The 22,137-nt window shown below is 37.4% G+C and overlaps 1 protein-coding gene across 4 annotated transcripts in view; it reads left to right on the forward strand.

Annotated features, from left to right (window-relative positions):
- LOC5564767 (torsin-like protein) overlaps positions 1–22,137 on the forward strand; it is a 36,217-nt gene that overhangs the window by 7,120 nt on the left and 6,960 nt on the right. The window contains exons 3-7 of one of the 4 annotated variants that reach the window (XM_001649068.2): positions 10,434–10,450; positions 15,703–15,806; positions 15,864–16,047; positions 18,026–18,287; positions 18,345–18,674. In XM_001649068.2, coding sequence (XP_001649118.1) covers positions 10,434–10,450; positions 15,703–15,806; positions 15,864–16,047; positions 18,026–18,287; positions 18,345–18,480 — 703 coding nt within the window. In that variant the 3' untranslated portion in view covers positions 18,481–18,674. Of the gene's footprint in view, positions 1–10,433; positions 10,451–15,702; positions 16,048–18,025; positions 18,288–18,344; positions 18,675–22,137 lie in introns of those variants that run through there. The other 3 variants (XM_021855161.1, XM_021855163.1, XM_021855162.1) reach the window with 3 other exon arrangements.

Below are 22,137 nucleotides of genomic sequence, written 5' to 3' on the forward strand. Positions count from 1 at the left end.
ACCAACAGCGAATGCTGGCTCATAATTGTTGTGAGCGTACGAGGTCGCTTCATCTATCAGATCAAGGTGAGCAGAATAAAGCCTGGTCATGGCAAGCGTTTGGTATGTATGGTAATAGTTGATTCTTATCTAAAGTGGATATTACAAGACCACGCGAACAATTTCGAAACAAATTATTTCTATATATCGGTCTTATTAACCCAAAGGCTCAGTTATGCTGTAAAACTATTCCTTAGACAATACTCATTATAGGTCATGGGTTGAATTTCCAGCCCCTCCACACAAAAAAACCCGTCCAGCCACCAGAAGACGCCGCACGGAGGACCGTGCTTTGGGGAGCACATCCATCCTCCGTCAGTATCAGATGGTGACTGAGACAAACTGACCCACTTCGCAGGCAGCTAGCCTCAAACGACTCAGGAACAGGGCAAAACGAACCACCGCAAGAGCAATAGACTATGACTTATGGAAATCGATTGGACTAACAGCAGAGCACTCTCCTACCTGCTCGGTGTGAGACCAAAGGAGTAGAAGAGTGAAAAGTTGATGTAAATATATTTAGATTAGTTAAAAATAGATCTGTATCGGTAAAAGAACTGATCTGTATCGGTAGATGAACTGATTCCGACACAGTAGTGGCCACGAGCACAGAGTGCCTATGAAAAAAAAACTTATTAGTACCGTCTTGTAACAAACGTAACGCAAGAGTGGGTGTGGTTGGGCTCTGCGTTACATTTATTGTTCGCGTTTGCCAATGGGGATATTAAGGTCAAGATGAACCGAGGCCGGGCTTCAGTTCTGTGGTAGCACAGATCTGGAGAGTCGAAGAGTCACTCAGACTGTAGGCTTGGTCGGTTGGTCACTCGCTGGTGAGCAGTCCATCAGGTTTTCGACGTGAGTGGTTGTCTGGCTCTTTAGGTTTGTGCTCTTGTAGGATTGAGATTTGACCACGGTTCATCTTCACCTTAAATTGACTTGAAAGACCCTGGAAGACACAAATCATTTCTGAGGTTCAACAATAGTTATACAGATAGCTTACTTGATTTTGTTGGTATTTGGTAGACATTGAAGATTCTAATTTCTGTAACGACAGATATACATAATCTGACAAATAAATTTTTAATTTGGAATCATCATACAACTGACATGACAGAGTACAACAACGACATTTAAAAAACTTCAATACACTTGATTTTGATGAATAGTTACGCAATGATTTATTGATTGCTTTACTGATTGTTTCGCTACATAAGTTGATGTTTTTAATTTAACATCTCTCATGTTGCTATTGTAAGTTTGTTTTTCGAATTTATTAGATTTGATCAGTAGATTCCTTACATATATATTTTTATATGTTAATAATACTGTTCCCATATTGAATCACTTTGTCTGTAGGCTCTTATTTAATCAATAGAAATGTTTGACCTACGGATTCATTACATTTTGCAGCATTATTAGCATTATTGTGTCAAGTCTATCCTTTTCACCTAACACCCAAGCCAATTGTATTTTCCTTCTCCCATGGCGTTTGTGTGGTCAGCATAGACAATTCAGCCAGTACCCCTCCTATCATCGGCTTTGGATTGATTTGCGCTCTTTTTTTTCAATTCGTTTATTTGGTAGGCCCAAACGCCCTAGAGCTTTACGGGGCCGATTCGTAAGTCTTTTACACAAAATATAATAAACTATTTGGGATCACAACTATTATGTGAGCCCTGGATTGCACACATCTTTTTGTTCTCCTTCATACGCCGAATTGACAGCCTTCGTTTGTATGTAGAATCGTTTATCTCGTATGGTGAAGAAGAGTCGCTCCCGTTGTCTTCGTCGTCATCGATCCTGGTGCTACGATGTTTTGCATCCGTAGGTAATATTATCGATATGGAGTCGGTGGTTGCCTTATCGTCACGTGCTTCGTTGTTTTGTGGCTCTTGATCATCAAGCGAGTTGATTATTTCGACGAGTCCGTCACTGCTAATCGGGGGAAATCAGCGTCGCAGAATATCTTTTCTGTTGGTGATGATGGTGTGGCTGATGTGGTTGCTGTTTTTGCGTGTTCAGCTGCGGTTATCTCCAGGCATTTCTGCTTGGGATGAACCGCCTTGGAGCACCATTTGCATGTCTTAAGCTGGTTTTTGTGCTCGACGAAGCAGACCTCGTTCTCGATCGTGATGTACGACGGAATCGAGCCCTTTGATCGCATTTGCAGCACTCTCACTCCGTTGGGTATACCCTGAAAATATTGTTTCCATCTCTCGCTTTGGATTGATATTACATCTCCAAATTTAGCCATGAAATCACCTACCGTTTTGTGAGGTACAGAAGGAGGGAGGTCATGTACCCTTACTGTAACAGCCTCACTATCAACATATATTGGAATTTTGAATGCTTTGTTGTTGCAAACAGAAATCCGCTTTATATTGCGCATTTGTGGGCTTCGTGGCCGTGCGGTTAGTGTCGTCAGGCAATAAGCGCATCGTGTCATGAGGTGTGGGTTCGATTCCCGCTGCAGCCATTGAAGCTTTTCGTCAGGAATGTTTCTCGGCTGTACCATTGGAGCATGCTTGTCCGTTGTCTAGTGTTAAGTTACAGTCTGTGCAGCTAAATGGCTGAAGACGGTGTCCGTGTCTTTTAAAATTTCTTTCACCAGTGGACTATCGCAGAAGTTTTTACAAGTGCGGAAACGCTAATAAAAGTGCGCAATTGCATCAAATCACGTAGGTGTCTTCGGGGGACTTATTCTTCGTAAATCAAAGAACAAGTGCTCTGAAGACACCAAAGGGGTTTAATGCTATCCCGCACTTTTATTCACACTTTCGCACTTATGAGGCCGCACTTCGCAGTCCAGTAGTGAAAGAAATACACAATATTGTGCGCTTGTTGATAGCGCAGCGCGGTGTCATTGTCTACACGCAAAAAAAATGTGTGGTAAAAACTACCATTTTAGGGGGTTAACTTAAGCGCTCGCACCGGCAATTCTCAGCAGACCAGAAATGCGCTTGATTTTACCATGTCTGTGGTCGAAATCAGAATGTTGTAAATTATTTCTGTCAAATGTACCAGTAATATGGTGGGATGAACCCTAAACATAGTAAATTGGTCTGAAATTCCATGGTAGTTTCAAGAATGGTCGTATTCGGCTAAAATAGTAATTTTTACCACAGAATTTGTTCCCGTGTATCATTTCAATGAACACACACTGAATACTTCTAACATCAAAAAGTTGCAGCTTCATTTCGTTCTCCAAAAACTGATGAACTTTTCCAGCTTCAGGTCTCGCTGGAAGAACGCTCAAGTCCACCACTAGTGTATTCTTCCTAATACTGAACATTTCAACCGAAACGGAGCTCGCGAGCAAAAGTGTAAACGTCCGACGTAAACGAGTGTAGACTATCAACTGACTTGCGATCTTAGAGCCCCACCAAACGCTGCAAAATTAAATAAAAAATGAAATATATGAAGATAATATATTGAATTTCTGATGGTATATATCTCCAACTTATTTTAAGGCTATTTAAAACAAAAAATAATAATTTCTGTGACTTTATCCTAAAAAACATTTTTTTGTCTGTTAATATAATTGTTGACAAAAAAGTTTTGTGCAAAGCGTGAACCTACCTTGTGCAAAGCGTGAACATGGTACTCATATTGCCCCACGACTTAAAATTCATTGGTATACTCAAAACAATCGAATAATTTTCACGTTTGATAATAATTTTGCTTCATATTGTCTACAAAGGATTGTTCTATAACTATACAGTCAAAAAAGTATGAATGAATTAGTTTATGAATCAAAAATATCACTTCTAAATGGAAAAAGTAAATTTTTGGACTAACATGTTTTTTCACAGTTTTTATGTAGTAATGTATTTTTTTTGAGTTAAAATTTTTACTTGTCACATAATTTATTATTTATTCTCAAAAAAATCATTCAAAAACTTTGGTAGGAACGAAACAAAGCGTGCCCGTCTTGCCCTGCTTATCCCTACATATCTCGTCTTGCTCGTTATCAATATGGAAACTGATGGCTTAGTCAGCAACGCTGATTTAGCACTATCGGTTTCTAAACAATATGTCGTACATGCAAGCCAAATGCGATTGCCAAGAAAGCACTCTATCAAACTTTACTTATTCATTTTCTACATTAGAAATAGTTAAAAACCGCGTTCAAATCACTTGAAAACTGATAAAATATCACTAAAATTGCTTAATCTTTTATTACTTGTACCAATAGTTGCGGTAAAGTGGTAAAGTGTTCCTATAGTGGAGGATCCCATAAGAAAACAACGTATACCGCAACTATAGGAATACAAAATAAAAAATACCGTAACTAAAGGAACAGTGTACCAATAGTGGAGGTATTATTTTTCACTGACATGCCGTTGGTTACTGCGATAAAATAATTTTTCTCATTAAGTAAAAGGTCGTTACTTCCCGTTACGACATTAATATGTACATTAATTGCGCTTCTTTAATTTAAGCGGTTAAATGAAGTTCAATCGTGCTTAGTGCTTCCACTATTGGTACATCTATCCTTCTTAGCTTTATCATAAAATTCTCCAAATAAAGGCGTTGGACTAATGCAAATTGTGAAGTTTTTACCCCCTTCATGCTTGAACGGTGTCCAATGTGATAGAAATCATTCACCCAAAGTTCGAAATGGTTTGGTAGAAATTTGGCTATGAACACGCCATTTCTAGTTTATATAGAAACTACTCTTAGATGCCCAGATAGCTGTAGCGGTAAACGCGCAGCTTTTCAGGAAGACCGCTTATGCTCTATCACTGACGTGGATGTCGGTGCATGCCCAAGTAACATTAGTAGCATGCTAGTCCGTTGTCTAGTGTGGTGCTTCCTTCAAAGGGCAAAATACCCACTGGAAGCATTAATGTGGCGGTGTCTTTTTCTTTTTCAAAGTGTGCTTGAGAGTGATTTGTTAGACTCTTGTAAATTGAAATTGTAAAAATTTGTAAAACTGAATTAGGGGGGTGAAAATGTTAGAAAGGGGGTGAAAGTGGGAACAAAATAGTTTCGATTGAATTTGTAAGAGACACTCATATTTTAATGATAGCATATACATCTGGGGAAGAATTTATTTGACACTTAACTATTTCACCGGTTATTTACTCTTAACGCGCTCGTTTTTAAATTATGATAAACAAATTTGAAGATTGTCATTGAGATCTGAAAGATTTTTGCTAAAAATAATATTGAATGCATTTTGAAAGCAGCATGTTTTGGCGATGTTTGAAATTTATTTCTAAGTCCAAAGCAAGGTTTGGTGACATTTAATTAGGGGATCTTTAGAATAAGGCAGATTATTTTTTTTTCTCACACATTTGAAAAAATACTCATTTTGATATTATGTTGACACGCATACTAATCAGTTTTTATAGTACCAATCATTTTATGTGACTTTGGTGGACTAAAATCGGGTTTCAAAGATACTATCACTGAATCCAATATACGTAAATCACTCTACTTAATGCCAAGATCACGCGTTTCCATGGTCACATAAATAACACAGCACCGCTCAAACGTCAACGAATGAACTCGTGCAGTGGTCCATAGGCCTATTCAGCTGATCGGGAAGCTCTTTGGCAGTTCTTCTGTTAGTCCTGTGTTAGCACCGGTCCTTCACCGATGTAAACAAATGCATAGACGGACCTGTCACCTGACCATGGTAACGAGTGAATTCAGCACCGCTGAAACGTCAAATTAGTGAACTGGTGCATTGGTCTATGCATGAGTTCACTAATTTGACGTTTGAGCGATGCCGAATTCACTCGTTTCCATGGTCACGTAAATAACACGGCACCGCTCAAACGTCAAATAGTGAACTAATGCATCGGTCCATAGTCGTTTTTGAAAATTTTAGTTTTTGTTGTCTACAGAACTTCTAAAATTGAGTAGCGTTGGGTCCGTTCAGTCTATTGCATGCTCCTTTGTGGGCGAGCGATGGAATCCGGATCAATTGTGCCCGGTTCGCGTTGTACGGATGAAAAAAAAAAAAACAAGGTGTGCGGATGAATGAGGGACGGAACGCGTCAGAGTGTTTGCTCCGTTACATACTACTGTGGAGCGAACAATCTTTCACTATCAGTGTCGGTCATCTGTATATATGATCCGTACTCATTTGAAATTATAGTTTTATCGTTTAGCAAAACGAATCCATTCCCTTATCCAAACTCTCAGTGTTTTCTTGTGGAAGTGTCATCGGCTTTCATAAAGCAAGTAACACGTCTACATTTCCTTCCCATTCGCAAATTGACCTGCATTCGGACGGCCGGTGCTGGTATTATTTGTTATAATATTGACTGTTGCACGAATTTTTAGATTCTAATGAAACTGTTCAAGAGTGAGATACAATTTGCACACCCACTAACATCAGTAGGCGTATGCTTTGAAAGCAAAATATTTAATTCAAAGCAGTCAAACAGATTGCATCAAAACTTCTTTATGGATCAATGCACGAGTTCACTAATATGACGTTTGAGCGGTTCCGAATTCATTAGTTGCCATGGTCACGTAAATAACACGGCACCGCTCAAACGTCAGATAGTGAACTCGTGCATCGGTCCATTGTTGTGTTTATTTGCAAGCGACCAGCATTGGAGTGAAAATTATCCACCGTATTGCCAGCTTCACGGCTTCACCCCACTAAAATACTTATTTTCCCCACAAATGATCCTTGAAATCGTGAACGGCAACCAATAGCGAGCAGCCGTAAAGCTCATTGGGAAGTTTATTCTTTGAGAAGCTATTGTTTGCTGAATCCAGAATGAAAATCATCTAAATCTTCTTCTGAATCAGATCCTTTTCCTCTGATAGAATTTCGTTAACTCCTACCGGTGTTCGGTCCACGCTGGTGATGTCACACATTGAAGATTGGAAAAGTGCTTGTTTTTTGTTCACGTTTTTTATTCTTTGCTCACGTTGTAAAATGTTTACAAATTGTTTTCCTGCCTTCGTATGAGTTGTTATCTTCACAGGTTTCTTCTCTGCTATGCCTCTCCTGAGGGTTATGATGATAGTTGCTATTTCTGACATATTGTTTTTTTTCTTCACTGTATACCTTCTTATGGCGAGGTAGACGCCTTCTTTACTTTAGCTTTATAATCAGCCGTTGGATGCACTGTTTGTTTTTATTGTTCACTTTTTGGAGACAACACTAAGTAGTTCTTCTGCCTTTTTCGAGGCCTTCCTGTTCATATACCCTTTAATTTGGCGGTATGTCGTCATACAGAGTTGGATTGCTACCACTACTAGTATGATTTGTAATATCACTTTTTGTTCGTTAAATTTTGTAGTGTGTTCGCTTTGCACATTCACTATTTCGATACGGCTATCTCCGTTATGCTCGACATGAGCCTTCGATTCTTCTGACCCCATTTTTAAATATTTTTCACCAAGTTCACATGTGTCAATTTCACTTTTTTTTTCAGGTGGTCACTGGGTTATTATTTCAACAGGACTATTCCTGTGAATTCCTGTTTTATAAACAGAAACAACTGATATGCTACCAGTAGTAGGATCACTATGGTCACTGCACACAACCACATTTTCACTTGGTTTCGGTTCAGTTCGGGCTTCTACGTGTTTTCACTTCACCTTAATTCTTCACAAGAAATTCACAAAACTATCCGAACATTGCGTGTTCGAAAGTCCGGTCGCCATCTGAAAGTCCGTCCGGGGACTAACAGTAGGGGGTTAAAGACTTCGGTCTTTTAGCCCTTAGAGTTGCTTTCTTGTTGCCAACCTCAGATCATAAGCAGTATCTGGGAACCAGAGTGCTACAGGGACGTTCAGTATGCATTTAGAATGCAGTGAAACAAGTGAGTCGAAGGCCAGAACAAGACTGCCCTGGTGGTGGAACCTCTGTCCCTTTTATTTGGAAAATGTCAATTAATTGAACTTAATGGATAGATAAAGACGCCTGGGACGGCGGTGACGATATTTTGGCAATTGCCGCTTTTGTATGTAAACATAAACGGACTCAAACAGTAGAATCAGCAAAACATGCGCACCGTTCGAGTGCCTCGGTACAAGCTGCTAATGCGTGCTTCGCCGTGGTATTCGTTTGTGCCCATGTGGGTCTGTGACTAATTAATGAAGAAGTATGCTTTGCATCAATGCGTGCATAGCACATTCCCGCAGATTCAGGGCGTAATCGATTAGCGATTCAGTATTCCTCCTAAGCCTAACGGAAGATCTTCGGGCTTATTCACAAATTTCTCAACGCTAAAGGGGGTGGGCAACTGTTCCCAAATGTTACAGTTATTACAAAAAGTGGAGGCACGTGGAGGTTTGTGGGTGTCAAAAATGAACCTTAGTCGCTCTCTATCGGTTCACCCAGGTACTCCACGTTGAGGGCCGAACGAAAACCTTCATCGTTATGTATAATTTATGTACTGGGCACTGGAGCATTCTTCCGGTGGCGTTTCAATTTTCGGATTGTATTCCTGGACGGGTAAATTTAGTCTGGGAGGGAGAAACCAGTACAAAATTTCTCTATGTCACAGTGAGCCGAGATTTTGCTGTCACGAACTGTCACTGTGAGCCCGGATCTTAAACAATGGACAAATATGATAAAAGCGCGTAAATAGCCTAAGCATATTTTTGCATTTCATCAAAAGTAGGAAAAATCGAATTAGAATCAATTCATGCACATTTAAAAGTAACGTCACGAGAGCACCGTTAATTCTTATTGAATGTAACGTTTTGGAATGAGGCTTTTTTTACTGTTTTCATTAAAACTGAAAATTAAACTGTGGCCCCTTTTTCAATGTTTGTCCAGAAAAATCGAAGGCACACAACAATTGAAAACTAGTGATTTTCACTAAGCCTGCCTTGATTGTCGTTGGCAAACTAGAGTTATCTTGCAATTTGGAAAACAATTGTATCTAATTTCGTGTGTAGTATCGGTGCCCCCCTCCCAGAATTTAGTTAATTGGTGTATTGTGCTTTGCTTTGATAAATGGATTACTTTTGAAAGTTGTGTATCGCACTTCGAAGGTCACTAAGCGGTGGTTCCAAATATGTTTCCAAGCAAATGGATCCATACCCAAAGTTCTTCAAATGTACATTTGCGCGACAAATTACACTGTTTTTTCTATCCAAATGCAGATTTGCGCTTGACTGCATTATTGCCACAATTAATTATAATCGAACAAGCCTATTTCAAATGGCTGACATACTTTTACAAATGTTTTATAAGCAAGTTTTCGTGAAACAAATAAAACAAACAAACTAGCAACCCTGCTGAGAGCACATGCTTTTGTTGAAACGTAAACAATTTTCGGTGGCGCGAAACCGATTCACTGCCTTTTCTTGCCCGCCAACGGCGAAAACAAAGGGTTTGACGTTTCCGCACCTATGAACCCGCCCGCAATTCTGAAGTGCGGGGTCCAATAAGGTGGGAACTGCGCAATATAAGTCAATTATATTATGTATCCGGTAGAAATCAAGACCAACATTTATTTATAATTATTGTTTTCTCGGGCCCCGTGCGTCGTAGCTAATATGTGAATAGTGCGCTGTGTTCATAAAAATCGTAAGAATGCAGCGCCACCAAAGACAAATTAAAGACCTCCATGTCCCTTGCAGTTGCTCAAAATTTTATGGCTCACATGGTAATCTAGAATGCCGTGAAAAGTGTACTGCGATCTGTCAAACGTGGGTACCTTTTGCACTACCGAGGGACCAAATGCAGTACTAGAAGTGGTACTCAAGCTGAGCCCGAGTGCGACGGACCTGGCGACACACTAAAAAACTGAATTCAAAATCGCGCGAGTCGCGAGTCTCACTGGCGCGATCCGGTTTGGTGGCGGTGCGACAATATTATGCTAACCGTTCACACAAACAAATTTTGTAGTATAATCTACTGAATCCATGGTAGAATTATGAACTGCACCAACGATTCTCAACCGACTACAAAAATCTGTTAAGTTTACTATAATCTGGTAAAAATCACTGACCAGTGCAGTAAAAGTGACCATGTCCATAGTAGTCTCAATAATGAGAGCACCAGTACTTACACATTGAAGATGCTACTGATTCTGAGTAGCGTCTGTTGGTTCCCTGTGTAAGTACAGCTGTTCTAGCAATAACGGAGTAACAACTGCGGGCGTTCAATCATGCTTTACAGAACTTAAAATTCTTTGACAAGTCGATTTTAACAGTCATTTTTGGTAAATATACAACCTAAAATGTGTGTATGATGTTTTATTCCAAAACCAATGTTGCACAATCAAATAAAAATAAAAATGGTTAATGTTTCTACACGATCTAACCAAGAGACCCAACGTAATAACTCCGAAGATTCTGTTACACTCTTCTTTATGTTTTCGGAATTTAATACATACTTTTCGTATATAACTGTATTTAATTTCGTACATATTTAATAATTATTTGGTGTTTTCTATTTATTTCAGCTTCCATGGGACGCCAGGTGAGTTAGTTTGAAAAAATGTTTTTTTTTATGTTTTTGTTGTTATAGAAGCAAAAAAAAAAAACGATTTTCTCGAGTCAGATATTTGACTAACATCGAAGTAAAGAACTAGGTATCTGTTTGATAACGGAAAAAAGACTGTAGGTAGGTTTCACAAAGATGATAGACACCATGTTCAGCTACTGCCAAATATTGAACACCGTGTAATGTTGGCTTGAACATTATATACTCATTTTGAATATTGTGGTGCTAACACTAAGTAGCTGCTCAAATAATTTACTTCCGCTGTTGTTACTATTATAGTATAATAATATAATAGTATAATACTTCAAACTTACTGTCGGAAGTAGTGCGCTGTATTAACCATCAGATGATCTACACAGCACAATACTTCCGGTGTTATGCTTCACAGCAGGGGTAGTCAATGATCGGAAATTTGAATGTAATTTAGTGCTGGATCCTAGGTCTTAAATTGATTGCCTACTTTCAGGTAATTTGACCATGTCATTGTCAGATATCAGTTGAACATATCTTTGATATTTATTTGAAGTGCATTTTCAAGGTTTCATATATGTAATTATCTAAGAAAAAACACGTTAAACGCGTAAATGTAGGCAATTCTCTTTAAAATTGAAAACTTTTTCACACTTTTTCACTTGCCCCACGGTACCTTTATATTCGAAACTGAATTCAGAAATCTGGAATGTACGAGACAGCTTATTTGGATGGTGTATTTATATGACCTTGCTAAAAGTTGGTTGTTTGGAGAAGAACGCTTCAACAGTTTTTAAACATTTCCTAAAAATCTTGTTTTTCCATGCATAGTACTCTTCAATGTTAATCCAAATTAAGAAAAATCAAGATAATTGAAATCGAATAACAGCTCTATGAACGGACTATACATGTGGGTACGAGAATGATCAACTGCTCCCCACTGATCAACTAAACCCCGATTTACGGTACTATATCTAATTTTTGCTCCTTTGGGGCGATCCATTAATTATGTAAGACAATTTTCGGGGTTTTTCAACCTCCCCTCCCCTCCTGGTAAGATTTTTTGTATGAAAATTAAAAATAAATTGTATGGCGCGTAAGAAATCTCAAACCCCCCTCCTCCCCCCATAAACCCTTACATAATTAATGGACAGCCCCTTTAGTAACACTAGGCACGGCGTAGGCAAAACACAAAACTAAATCGTATTTTAAAATACTTTTATATTTTTCCTTTAAAAAATAGATCTAAACCTTTCGATTGATGTAAAAAAGTTCTAAATTCTTCAATTATTTTTTTCAATAAAAAATAGTTTCATAGGTGCAAGGGAGCTATACTGCCCATACTCGCATAACAGACCCATTTATATAGGACATCCCATAGAATATGGGACTGTTATGCGAGTATAGGCAGTATAAGTTTAAATGAAACTATTTATTTCAAACAGTTTTTGGACAAAATCGATCTGTGAATCAATGGTACTTAAATAAATTACTCCCGACCTTCATGGCAAAAAAATATTTTGTAATGATTTATAGCGAACCGGCCTTTTACCGACTAAGGCGACTACAAGGGACTGTCTACTAAGGGTACACCGACCCTAGGGTGCGGCTTATTTTTCGAAATGTCTCAGAACCAAAAATTCGTGTGCTCTTCAGAATTTAAATCACATGAAAAGGAAAACCTCAAAGTTTGAGCCAAAAATATTAAGATTTAGAGGTGGCGCAAGTGGCTTGAAGGTGAATTTTCAAGTTATGAAATATAACCTTCAGTGAAGACTTTATAACTTGTTACTTTCCAGCCAATTTTGAAGCTTTTTGCAGCATTCTCTACGAAATTGAATTTATGAAAAATTTGTAGAACATCAAATTTGTCTAAAATCGTAACTAGTCTTAGTTAAAAGTAGTTTTCCCAAAATGTTTCCTCTTTTTACTTATTTTTTGTTTGACCATAACTTTATAAAAACTTAACCAATTTCAATTCTTTTTACGCGCTTTTGAAGCTTATTTGATTGTTTTCATTATGTGTGTACAACGAATTTAATTCAAAAAACTTTTTGACTTAGTTATTTAACAAAAACTACCCAAAAACATGATTTTTAGTAATTCTAATAATTTCTTTGAACTGTTGTTTATTTTTCGCCGAAAATTACATTTTTTTTTCTGTTCAACCAAAGTGTATGAAGTATCTTGTAATTACTTCAAGTTGAAAAATGCATATATTTTTATATAAAAATTTCGAAAACATGTTTGATGTACAGTAATGTCCCGATTTTGTCAGCCCCATGCTGCATTTAGGGTTGACAAAATCGGGAAAGGACTAAAATCGGGAAAATAAATTTCGACTGGTTTGAAGTTATGTTTTAACTTAATATTTTAGTTTTATGATTTTGTTATTATGAACATATTTTTTACTTCCATTTTCTATGTACCATAATCCAAGGTAGCAATAATAAGTTTCTTGGATAATTATTAATAATTTTCAAATTTCAAAATTTCGGTCTTTAGATGATTGTACAGACGTGGTAAAGGTCATAATTTAAAAATGATGCTAAAATCGGGGATAAACAAAATCGGGTCATTACTGTATTTTTATAAAAATTGTTTCAAAGACCTTGTTGAAGGTTTAATCCAGCTTTTCACGCTGGCTATAAAACTGTGAGGGGTGATTCGATTTTGACAATTATTGCCAACAAATTTTATAGTTAAATCAAAGTAGGCTGTAATTCTAGTTTGTTGATTAGAATGTCAAAAAATTTCACAGCAGTTGGAATGCATTCAAGATCCGTAATTTGAAACCGTAATTTCTTTGAAATTCGTACATCCACTAATTTATTTTACATAATTTTAGATTTTCCAAGAGGATTATGAAGGATGGTTCGTAATTGGTCGAATGTTACAGGCCTCTGCACTGTTTTGATTTTGTATGGGATTTTGACGTTTACTGGCCTTGTTGTTTACAAATTTCGTGAAAGAGTGAAAGAGAGGCAATGATTTTTATATCTTTTGTCATGGGCTTCCGATGTGTCTTCCCGACGGTCAACATAGCAAAAATCCATACTTTGATGAGCACAACCTTCCCTGCATACCGTATGGACCTATGCACAGGTTCACTATTTGACATTTTAGCGGTGCCGTGTTATTTATGTGACCATGGAAACCCGTGAATTCGGCACCGCTCAAACGTCAAACTAGTGAACTCGTGCATTGGTCCATTCTTTTACTCGGTAGATTAACATATTTATTTTGTTCATACTTGGTTGAATCAACGGAAGTTCCGTAGTGATTGTGCAAAATCTAAATTAGATCAAGCTCCTGGAATCTGGAGATTTGGGCTATTATCTCTTAAATCTCCAATAATTGAAACGAACATTTAAATGGTTACTATTGATAATATTTGGTTAACTTCTATCACAAATAAAGGTTGTTGGAATAATTTGTTGATAGCAGTCATGATTTTGTCTTCATGCGCCGCTACTTCTAACGTAGTTGAGGGGACGAGCCCTTGTACAATCGCACATAATGCAGTAACATTCCCAAGTACTTTCCGAAACAGATTGTCTTGCAATGAAACAACGCATGATTTTCTGATGTTGTTGGATCATTGAGAAAAATGGTTTGTATCTAGCTTCTCGAGCATGAATTTGAATCAAAGGCACAAATTTCTTGCTGGCCAACAGTTGAACATCGACCTAAAAAGTAAAAAGATAAAAATAAAATAGGTAATGTAAAAAGATTCCATTCCAATTTCCAAAAACAAAAATTTTAGGCTTGACTTTTCTATATCAACATAACAATTTTTTCATCGCTAAGTTTGCTTTGATCAAGCCATAAAATTGTAGTAAGTTAACTCTCCCTTACTCGATATTCCGTATCTCGATATCGAGTTAGAGAACCATAGTAAAAGTTAGTTTCCATGGCTAACTCGATGGTCCCTTGGAACGCATTTGCACTGCTTTTGTGTTCTGTAACTCGATACCTCCCTAACTCGATGGTCCCTTCAATATCGAGTAAAGGCCGGTTTGCTACTGACAAGAAAAGGAATCGCCTATCTCGATACGTGGAAAATTTCTCCCAAGAAATGGTCAAGAAAATCACTTTTTTCTGATCACAGTACGCAGTTGAGAAGAAATGTCACTTCAAAGGGGACTCTCTGTAGGAAATTTCTTGACCCTTTCAGTCAAGAAATTTCTTTACTTTTCTTGAGCGAAACAGCATACTTAGCTTAAGGGAGAGATGACTGTATATGCAAGAAATGTCTAACGGGGGTGATTTTAAAATTTATGGCTTGCTAGCGTAAAGAGCTGGATAAATGAGAAAACCCAGTTTCAGCTTAAGTTTTTACGTTTAACTGACAAAAAAATAAAAACATAATATTTTCCATTGAAAATTCATGTTTTTATGCAGTTTTTGTTAAATAACTAATAATTGTAGAATTAATTTGTTGTACCCATAAATACTAAATTTGCTTCAAAAGCATGTAAAAAGATTTAGAATCGATTCAGTTTTCACGAAGTTACGGCCGAACAAAAATTACTTTTTTTTTGTAAAAAGAGGAAAAATTGTGAGAAAAATTAATTAATTAATTTGCTAGGAGCTTTATATTGATTGGACAACAACAAAGTATGAAGACTTCGCTGAAGGTCATGTTTTATAACTTGAAAATTAACATTCAAGTCGCTTGCGCCACCTCTAAATCTTAAAATGTTTGGCTCAAAATTTGAGGTTCCCTTTTTTATGTGATTTGAATTCAGAAGAGCACACAAATGTTTGGTTTAGAGACATTTCGAAAAATAAGCCGCACCCTAACCGACCCCACTTGATTAGAGATATTTCCTGAGTGGCCTGCAACACTGCAAGTCATGCATCAATACCTCATCGGTGTCGTATTATTCAGACTTCCCCTGAAGAACGTGCATTGCTCTGCATACATCTTACTGAAAACAGGACAACAACCAGGCGTCGTTGCGTATACGAAGAATTTTTCATGGGGACGGACCTGGTGTAGTGGTTAGAACACTCGCCTCTCACGCCGAGGACCTGGGATCGAATGCTATCCCCGACATAGTCACTTATGACGAAAAAAGTTATAGTGACGACTTCCTTCGGAAGGGAAGTAAAGCCGTTGGTCCCGAGATGAACTAGCCCAGGGCTAAAAATCTCGTTAATAAAGTCAAACCAACCAACCAGAATTTTTCAAAATCATCACCTCAAGTGGGTCAATGCTTTTCCATCGCCAGTAAAAATCGTTTACTTTGCAGGAACCGGAAAAAACTATGTGTCTGATTTTGTGGCAGCGGCGCTGTACAAGAATGGTATAAGCAGTAAATTTGTATACAAATACACTGCAAGTGATCTCGACACGGTAAATATGTCATTTTGTTTGAAATTTTCTATTTTAAAGCATAAAATATTTCCACAGGATCTCGCTGCCAGTGTGAAGCAAACGGTGAAAAACTGTCCATATTCCTTATTCATTTTCGACGAAATAGAAAGAATGCCGACCGGAGTTTTTGACTCCATAGTATCGCTACTGGATCACCATTCTGCTCTCAAAGGTTTCGACTTCACAAAATCCATTTTTATTTTTCTATCAAATAGTGCAGGTATGAATCTTGTTATATTCGGGATCGGTCTCGAATGGAAGATTAAGAAAGTTGACTTGAAAATAGGTGACAACGAGAGATAATCATGCTGCTTATGTAATACCACAGACAAACAAACGTAACACAGAATAAAATTCATTAAAATCTATCGCTCAGTTCACACTAGCAGTACTTGCAGATGACGGTAGTATAAAACGTCAAACAAATACACATTTTCTGCAGAAAAACAATACCCGCACGTCTGGCTGTGAAGTTCGAAACATATTTAGCGTATTTGAAATGATCAATAAATGAATGCCCCCACTCGGTGTGAAATGTAGTTAATAAAAAAAAGGAAATGAATGATCGATGGAAGCACATATGAACAGAGAAAACACTCAATTTAATTTAATCGTACAGCAAAATAGCGCTCAATTCTATTATTTAGTAGTGTGCTCTCAGTGTGAAAAACTCAATCTCTCATAACTCACGGTTGAGATTTTTAAAAACTTAGCAGTCAAAAAATCTTGGATGAGTTGGCTCACCCTTTTGACTCATTGTCTTGTATTTCCACAGTTTACTCACACACGGCAATAATTTCTTGTTAGGCTGGTAAAATTATAGTAATCCTTTTTAACGTAAACAACAACATTCGGGTTCCACAAGTTTTTGACGGGTTTTGCGACTGAATAATTTTTTATGGTTTTAGTCGATTGCGTGATTTTGCATCAAAATCTCAAGCGTGAGATTTTCGAAGCAGATCTCTATTGAGTTTGCTCTCACGGGAGAGCGTATTGATTGAAATTTGAGTGTCTGTTTGTCTGTAATAGAAATTCTTTCAGTGTTACATCCGTTTGTCTGTGGTTATACGTATGGGACCTCGAAAATTTCTCAAGGGTTACCTTCAAGCCAACATTATTTTCAATTTTCCTTGACAGACTGATCAATTGGTGCATAGAAATCCGTACAGCATCAAAATTCGTACATATCCTACAAATATACTGGGGGAAATAGGAAGAAGAATTACTTCATACTCTCCAGCATTCACTTCGACATTATGAGGATTTCTAGCATAACTTATGATCTCGCCCTAAAAGTCATTGGTAACCGAGTGAGTAGCTCGTTGCACACGCTTTCCAGACTCATCAAAATGCATATGTAAATATTACCTAATTTGAAATTTGGTTACCCAGATTCTTGGTGTTTTTTTGGACAGAGTGCATATTATTTTTCTCCGAGTTTCACAACTATATCTACACTAGAGCACCCACACCATTGAGAGTGATAACCACTATAATTATTCACAGGTAGGCAGATGTCCATTCTTCCTGGAAGTTTGGGATCTAAGTGAAGAAATTTTGTCCCAATTCATCAAAAGTATAAATAACGATGTGTGTGTAGATTTAGAGTGCTAAATAGTCTTTAGCAAATTCTTAAGTAGAAAAACTGCTCATTTGATTTACCGCAATAGCGTGATCTGATCTATCCCAAGCTTTTTTAAATTTCAGCTCAAAAATAAGAATCAGGTAAGAAACTATCGAAAAACTAAACATTAATATATTTTTTATATTTTCGCAAATTTCACATCAATTTGTATATTTAATCCAATTGCAAAATATATGTAATGTTTAGTTTTTCGGTAGTTGTTAAACAGGTGATATGTATCGTCCGGTTTGAGCTTGGGGAAGATTCAATTCATTTGTCCCAGTAATTGCTTGTATGACATAGACGGATTTTGATTCATTTCTAAAGATGGATTTGCAGTTCAGTGACTGGAAAACTCATTTAAAATCGTATCAGTGCCGGAGGGCCTTTTCTGATCGTAGTACACTGTTTAAAAGAAACGTTAAATTATTCACTGTAAAAAAACCACAAAGAATAATTGACAACACATTTAATGGGTGTTTCTTGTGAACTGCATACATCGTTTCAAGTGTACGGATTTCAGCCCGGGCCATATATGCTTCAATTGAAAAATAAATAAATAAATGCATTGTAGGGATTGAAATAGCGAAAAAATTGAAGTCTCTCATGGATGACGGCAGCTATCGCGACCAAACAAAGTTGAGCGATTTCGAACGCATCGCAGAACTTGCCGCGTACAATTTGATCGGCGGCCTATATCGCAGTGGAGTAATTGAATCGCACGTTATCGATCACTTTGTACCCTTCCTTCCTTTGGAACCTAGACACGTTTTGCTGTGCATTAAGAAGGAGTTGCAACTACAACAATGTCCCGAGACGAGCGAAAATGATATCAAGTAACGTTTGAATCTTAATGTTTATTATTTTAAAATAACACGCCTTTTCAATTATAGGAAAATTATGGACGAGGCGATGACCCCCGATAAAACCGAACAATTTTCAAATAACGGTTGTAAACGTTTAAGTAAAAAAGTTGAAGCTTTTTGTTACCAACGGCGGTTGAAACATAATTATAATAATAAGCGTTAAGATATATTAGAATAGGAATGTCGTATAATAATCATTATTGGCTCGTGAATCAATAGTTAGCAAAGAAAAAAGTGTGCTTAGCTAATCTATATTTGTAAAAATGTATGATAATAAATTTTAACGAACCAAATGCATCATGTGTAACCAAATCCGGAAGTAAAAACCCTTCATCTAAGGAGTAGTTGAATCAATAACCACAGTGTTTAATTCCCTTACCGGCAGTTTCATGTTATTACAACATCAAAATATTCAAATCACGATAACTTTTTTCAAAAATCATGAAAACTTCTTTGTCGATAGTGATCATCGTGCAAAACTTTTGGTTCACCCCTCAGTATGGTGTATCGTGCAAAGTTTGGGTTCATCTAAACTTACTTGAAAAACGAAAATTCTATGAAATCTCATCCCAATCATGTACGCGCCATTATTTGCGTTTGTAAAAGCTATGAATTATTAAAATCGGTTGAAAAATGGCAGAGATACTGACAAACATAATTTGCGTGTGGCTCAGGTGAACACAAACTTTTGCACGATTTGCATCATAGACGGATTTCACGCCAACTCGACAAAGGGATTGGCAGCACCCCTTCAGAATTCAATGAAACTTTATGGATGTGAAGACTATGTGAAACTAAGATACTTTACATACTTTGTTTTTTTCAAAATCGATCTAGACTAACATTTTTTTCCTTTTCTTAGAGGTGACCAAAATTTTTTGCACGATGACTTCAATGACTGTTTCTTCAATGTAAAGTGATTCTAATGACACCTTGTTTTAAAATTTTGGTCACAACTTTTTAAATGTCACAACTTTAAGTAAAAATTTAGTATACAAAATTTAAAAAAACTTTTTTTTTGGAAAAATACATACGAAGTAAGAAAAACTCTTTGCCTTTCGATTGCGGCTTAGGGAGTTTCAATTGGACGTGTAATCACAGAGATATGGACAGAACACTTTTGTATGTTTTTGAGGGGGTGAACCCAAAATTTTGCACGGGAGTGTAGATACTGGTATTTCTTCAACAAACTTCATTACTTCAATATGAGATTAGCAATATTTTAGTACTCCAGTTCATCACTCAGACTCCCTCACAAAACCGATTAACCCATTATGTTGTTAACTTATCTCGATGTCATTAACCTTTACGTTACCGGCCTCCGACAAGGCATTTTCGAACAGGTGCCATTTCGTCAATTTCCATTCGATTTTTTTGAAACTACCCTCAGTTTACTTTAAAAAGATTTCAGTTATTTGTCATAAATGGACAATTCTTTATTCGGAACCATGCCGGAGATATTCCGGGTTGTACTGGGGTCACGAGGGTGCCAAATTCGGGAAATGTGATTATTTTTTTATTTATTTCAGCTACAACACTAAAGTTTTTATGTAAAACGTGAGATAATGGTCGATTGCCATCATTTCAACATAATTTGAATAAGTGGACCGTTCCGGAACATCGTAGCCGGTTCCGCCAGGGCCTCTTTGAGGACATTTCTGTTTTATATCCAAAATGTACTGTGCGACGTCTCAATCTTTATGAACTCGGGAGAACATGTCAATAAAGGAAGAATAAACTAAATCTATTGAAATTTGGCCACTCCAGAGCACCTGACACAGGTTTCGCCAGGGCGTTTTTGAGGACATTTCGGTTTTTTGTCGGAAACCTACCGTGCGACGTATCAATCTTCGTGATTTCGAGAGAACATGTCAATAAAAGAAGAAAAACTCCGGTACAATCAGATGTGGCCACTCCAGATCCTGGCACAGGTTTCACGAGGGCCTCTTTGGGGACATTTCCGTTTTATGTCCAAAACATACCGTGCGACATCTCAATCTTCTTGAATTCAGAAGAAAATGTCGATAAAGGAAGAATAAACTAACTATCCATAGATGTGGCCACTCCACAGCACCTGACACAGGTTCTGCCAGGGCCTCTTTGAGGACTTATCCGTTTTTTGTCGGAAACCTACCGTGCGACGTATCAATCTTCGTGAATTCAAGAGAACTTGTCAATAAAAGAAAAAAAAGCTCGGTACGAACAGGCACAGGTTTCACGAGGGCTTCTTAGGGAACATTTCCTTTTTATATCAAAAAACATACCGTGCGACGTCTCAATCTTCATGATTTCGAGGGAATTTGTCTATAAATGAAAAATAACACGGTAATAAAAGATTTGGTCACTCCAGAGCTTCTGGCACAGGTTCCATAAGGGCTTTTTTAGGTATATTTCTGCTTTTGTCTCAATCTTTGTAAATTGTAAAAAAAAAACATGTCAATAAATGAAGAATCAACTTATTAACATGTGATGTGGTCACTCCATAGCTCCAAGCACAGGTTCTACCAGGGCCTCCTTGGAGATATTTCTGTTTTATATCCATAACAAACCGTGTGACGTGTCAATCTTCGTTCATTCGAGAGAACATGTCAATTAATGAAGTATGAACTAGGTATCAACTAATTAGGTCAATCCTAAGCACCTGATACTGATTCCGCCAAGGCCTCTTAGGGGACTTTTCAGTTTCATGTCCAAAACCTATTGTGCAGCGTTTCAATCTTCATGAATTCGACAGAACATGTCAATAATTAGGGATAGACCCTGTGTTTCCATTCCTGAGCATCACGTATCACCCATTTTATGACATAACCATTATATGAAGGAAAAACTATGTCAATAAATGAAGAATGACCTTGCTACCAAAAGATCTGGCTACTCCAGAGCACAAGGAATAGGTTTCGCCGAAAACCTTTTTTGAAAATGTTCCGTTATTTGAACAAAACATGATGTGCCATGGGTAAAGCATAATGAAAATTCTGAAAAGTATTCAAATAAATCTAGGATAAAATACATACAAACTGATGTGGCTTCTCTTCACTGATGCAGTATTAGGCAGGATCTTTCTGAACAGATGTTTTCCATGATTCTTCACGAATAAAATTCAGCAGAAAGCTGAGAAGAAAACTAACAAGGAACCCACCAGAACTTTGTTTTGAACATCATCAGAAATCCAACAAGAATCCTAAAAAGGTTTTGGCTAGAATGTTACCAAGAATCTATTGTAAACTTTGAAGAAAATTTTCTATTAATTACTCAGGGTTCTCAATAAATTTGTTGATAAAAACTTAAAAGGAATTCGCTTTGTAACTCCTCAGGAATACACCATAAAAACAGTCTTATGATTTATGAAATCCCTTTGGCTTACTGACCTTTGGAATATTTACTGCCACTAATTGTTTTAACAGTATAAAAAAGAACAACCTATTGCCCGTTTAAAGAAGAGTAAATTCGACCGAACGTCGTTTCCGTAAATTGTACCGCTTATTCATGAATGTAGGAATTCCACGCGCAACAGAATAAAAATGTTGCTAAGAATATGTTAATGATTTCATCAGAAATTAAACAATAATCTAGCCAGCAATTATGTAATATGGAACCCATTCGAGAATTCATCTATCACCCGCAGAGGGTTTTCCTACAGATTAGTGTTCGGTCCGTCGATTGTGTCACTTGCCCCTACGGGGGAGAGCGATGCAATAGAAATCAGACGTGTCTGGTTCGCGCACTGCGAAGAAAAAGTGGTGTAATCCAGTCATAAATGTTTGATCCATCGATTGTATTGCTTGCTCCAGCTGGAGCGAGCGATGGGACCGGAAACACC

The sequence above is a fragment of the Aedes aegypti genome, chromosome 3, assembly GCF_002204515.2.
Source record: "Aedes aegypti strain LVP_AGWG chromosome 3, AaegL5.0 Primary Assembly, whole genome shotgun sequence".
NCBI lineage: Eukaryota > Metazoa > Arthropoda > Insecta > Diptera > Culicidae > Aedes > Aedes aegypti.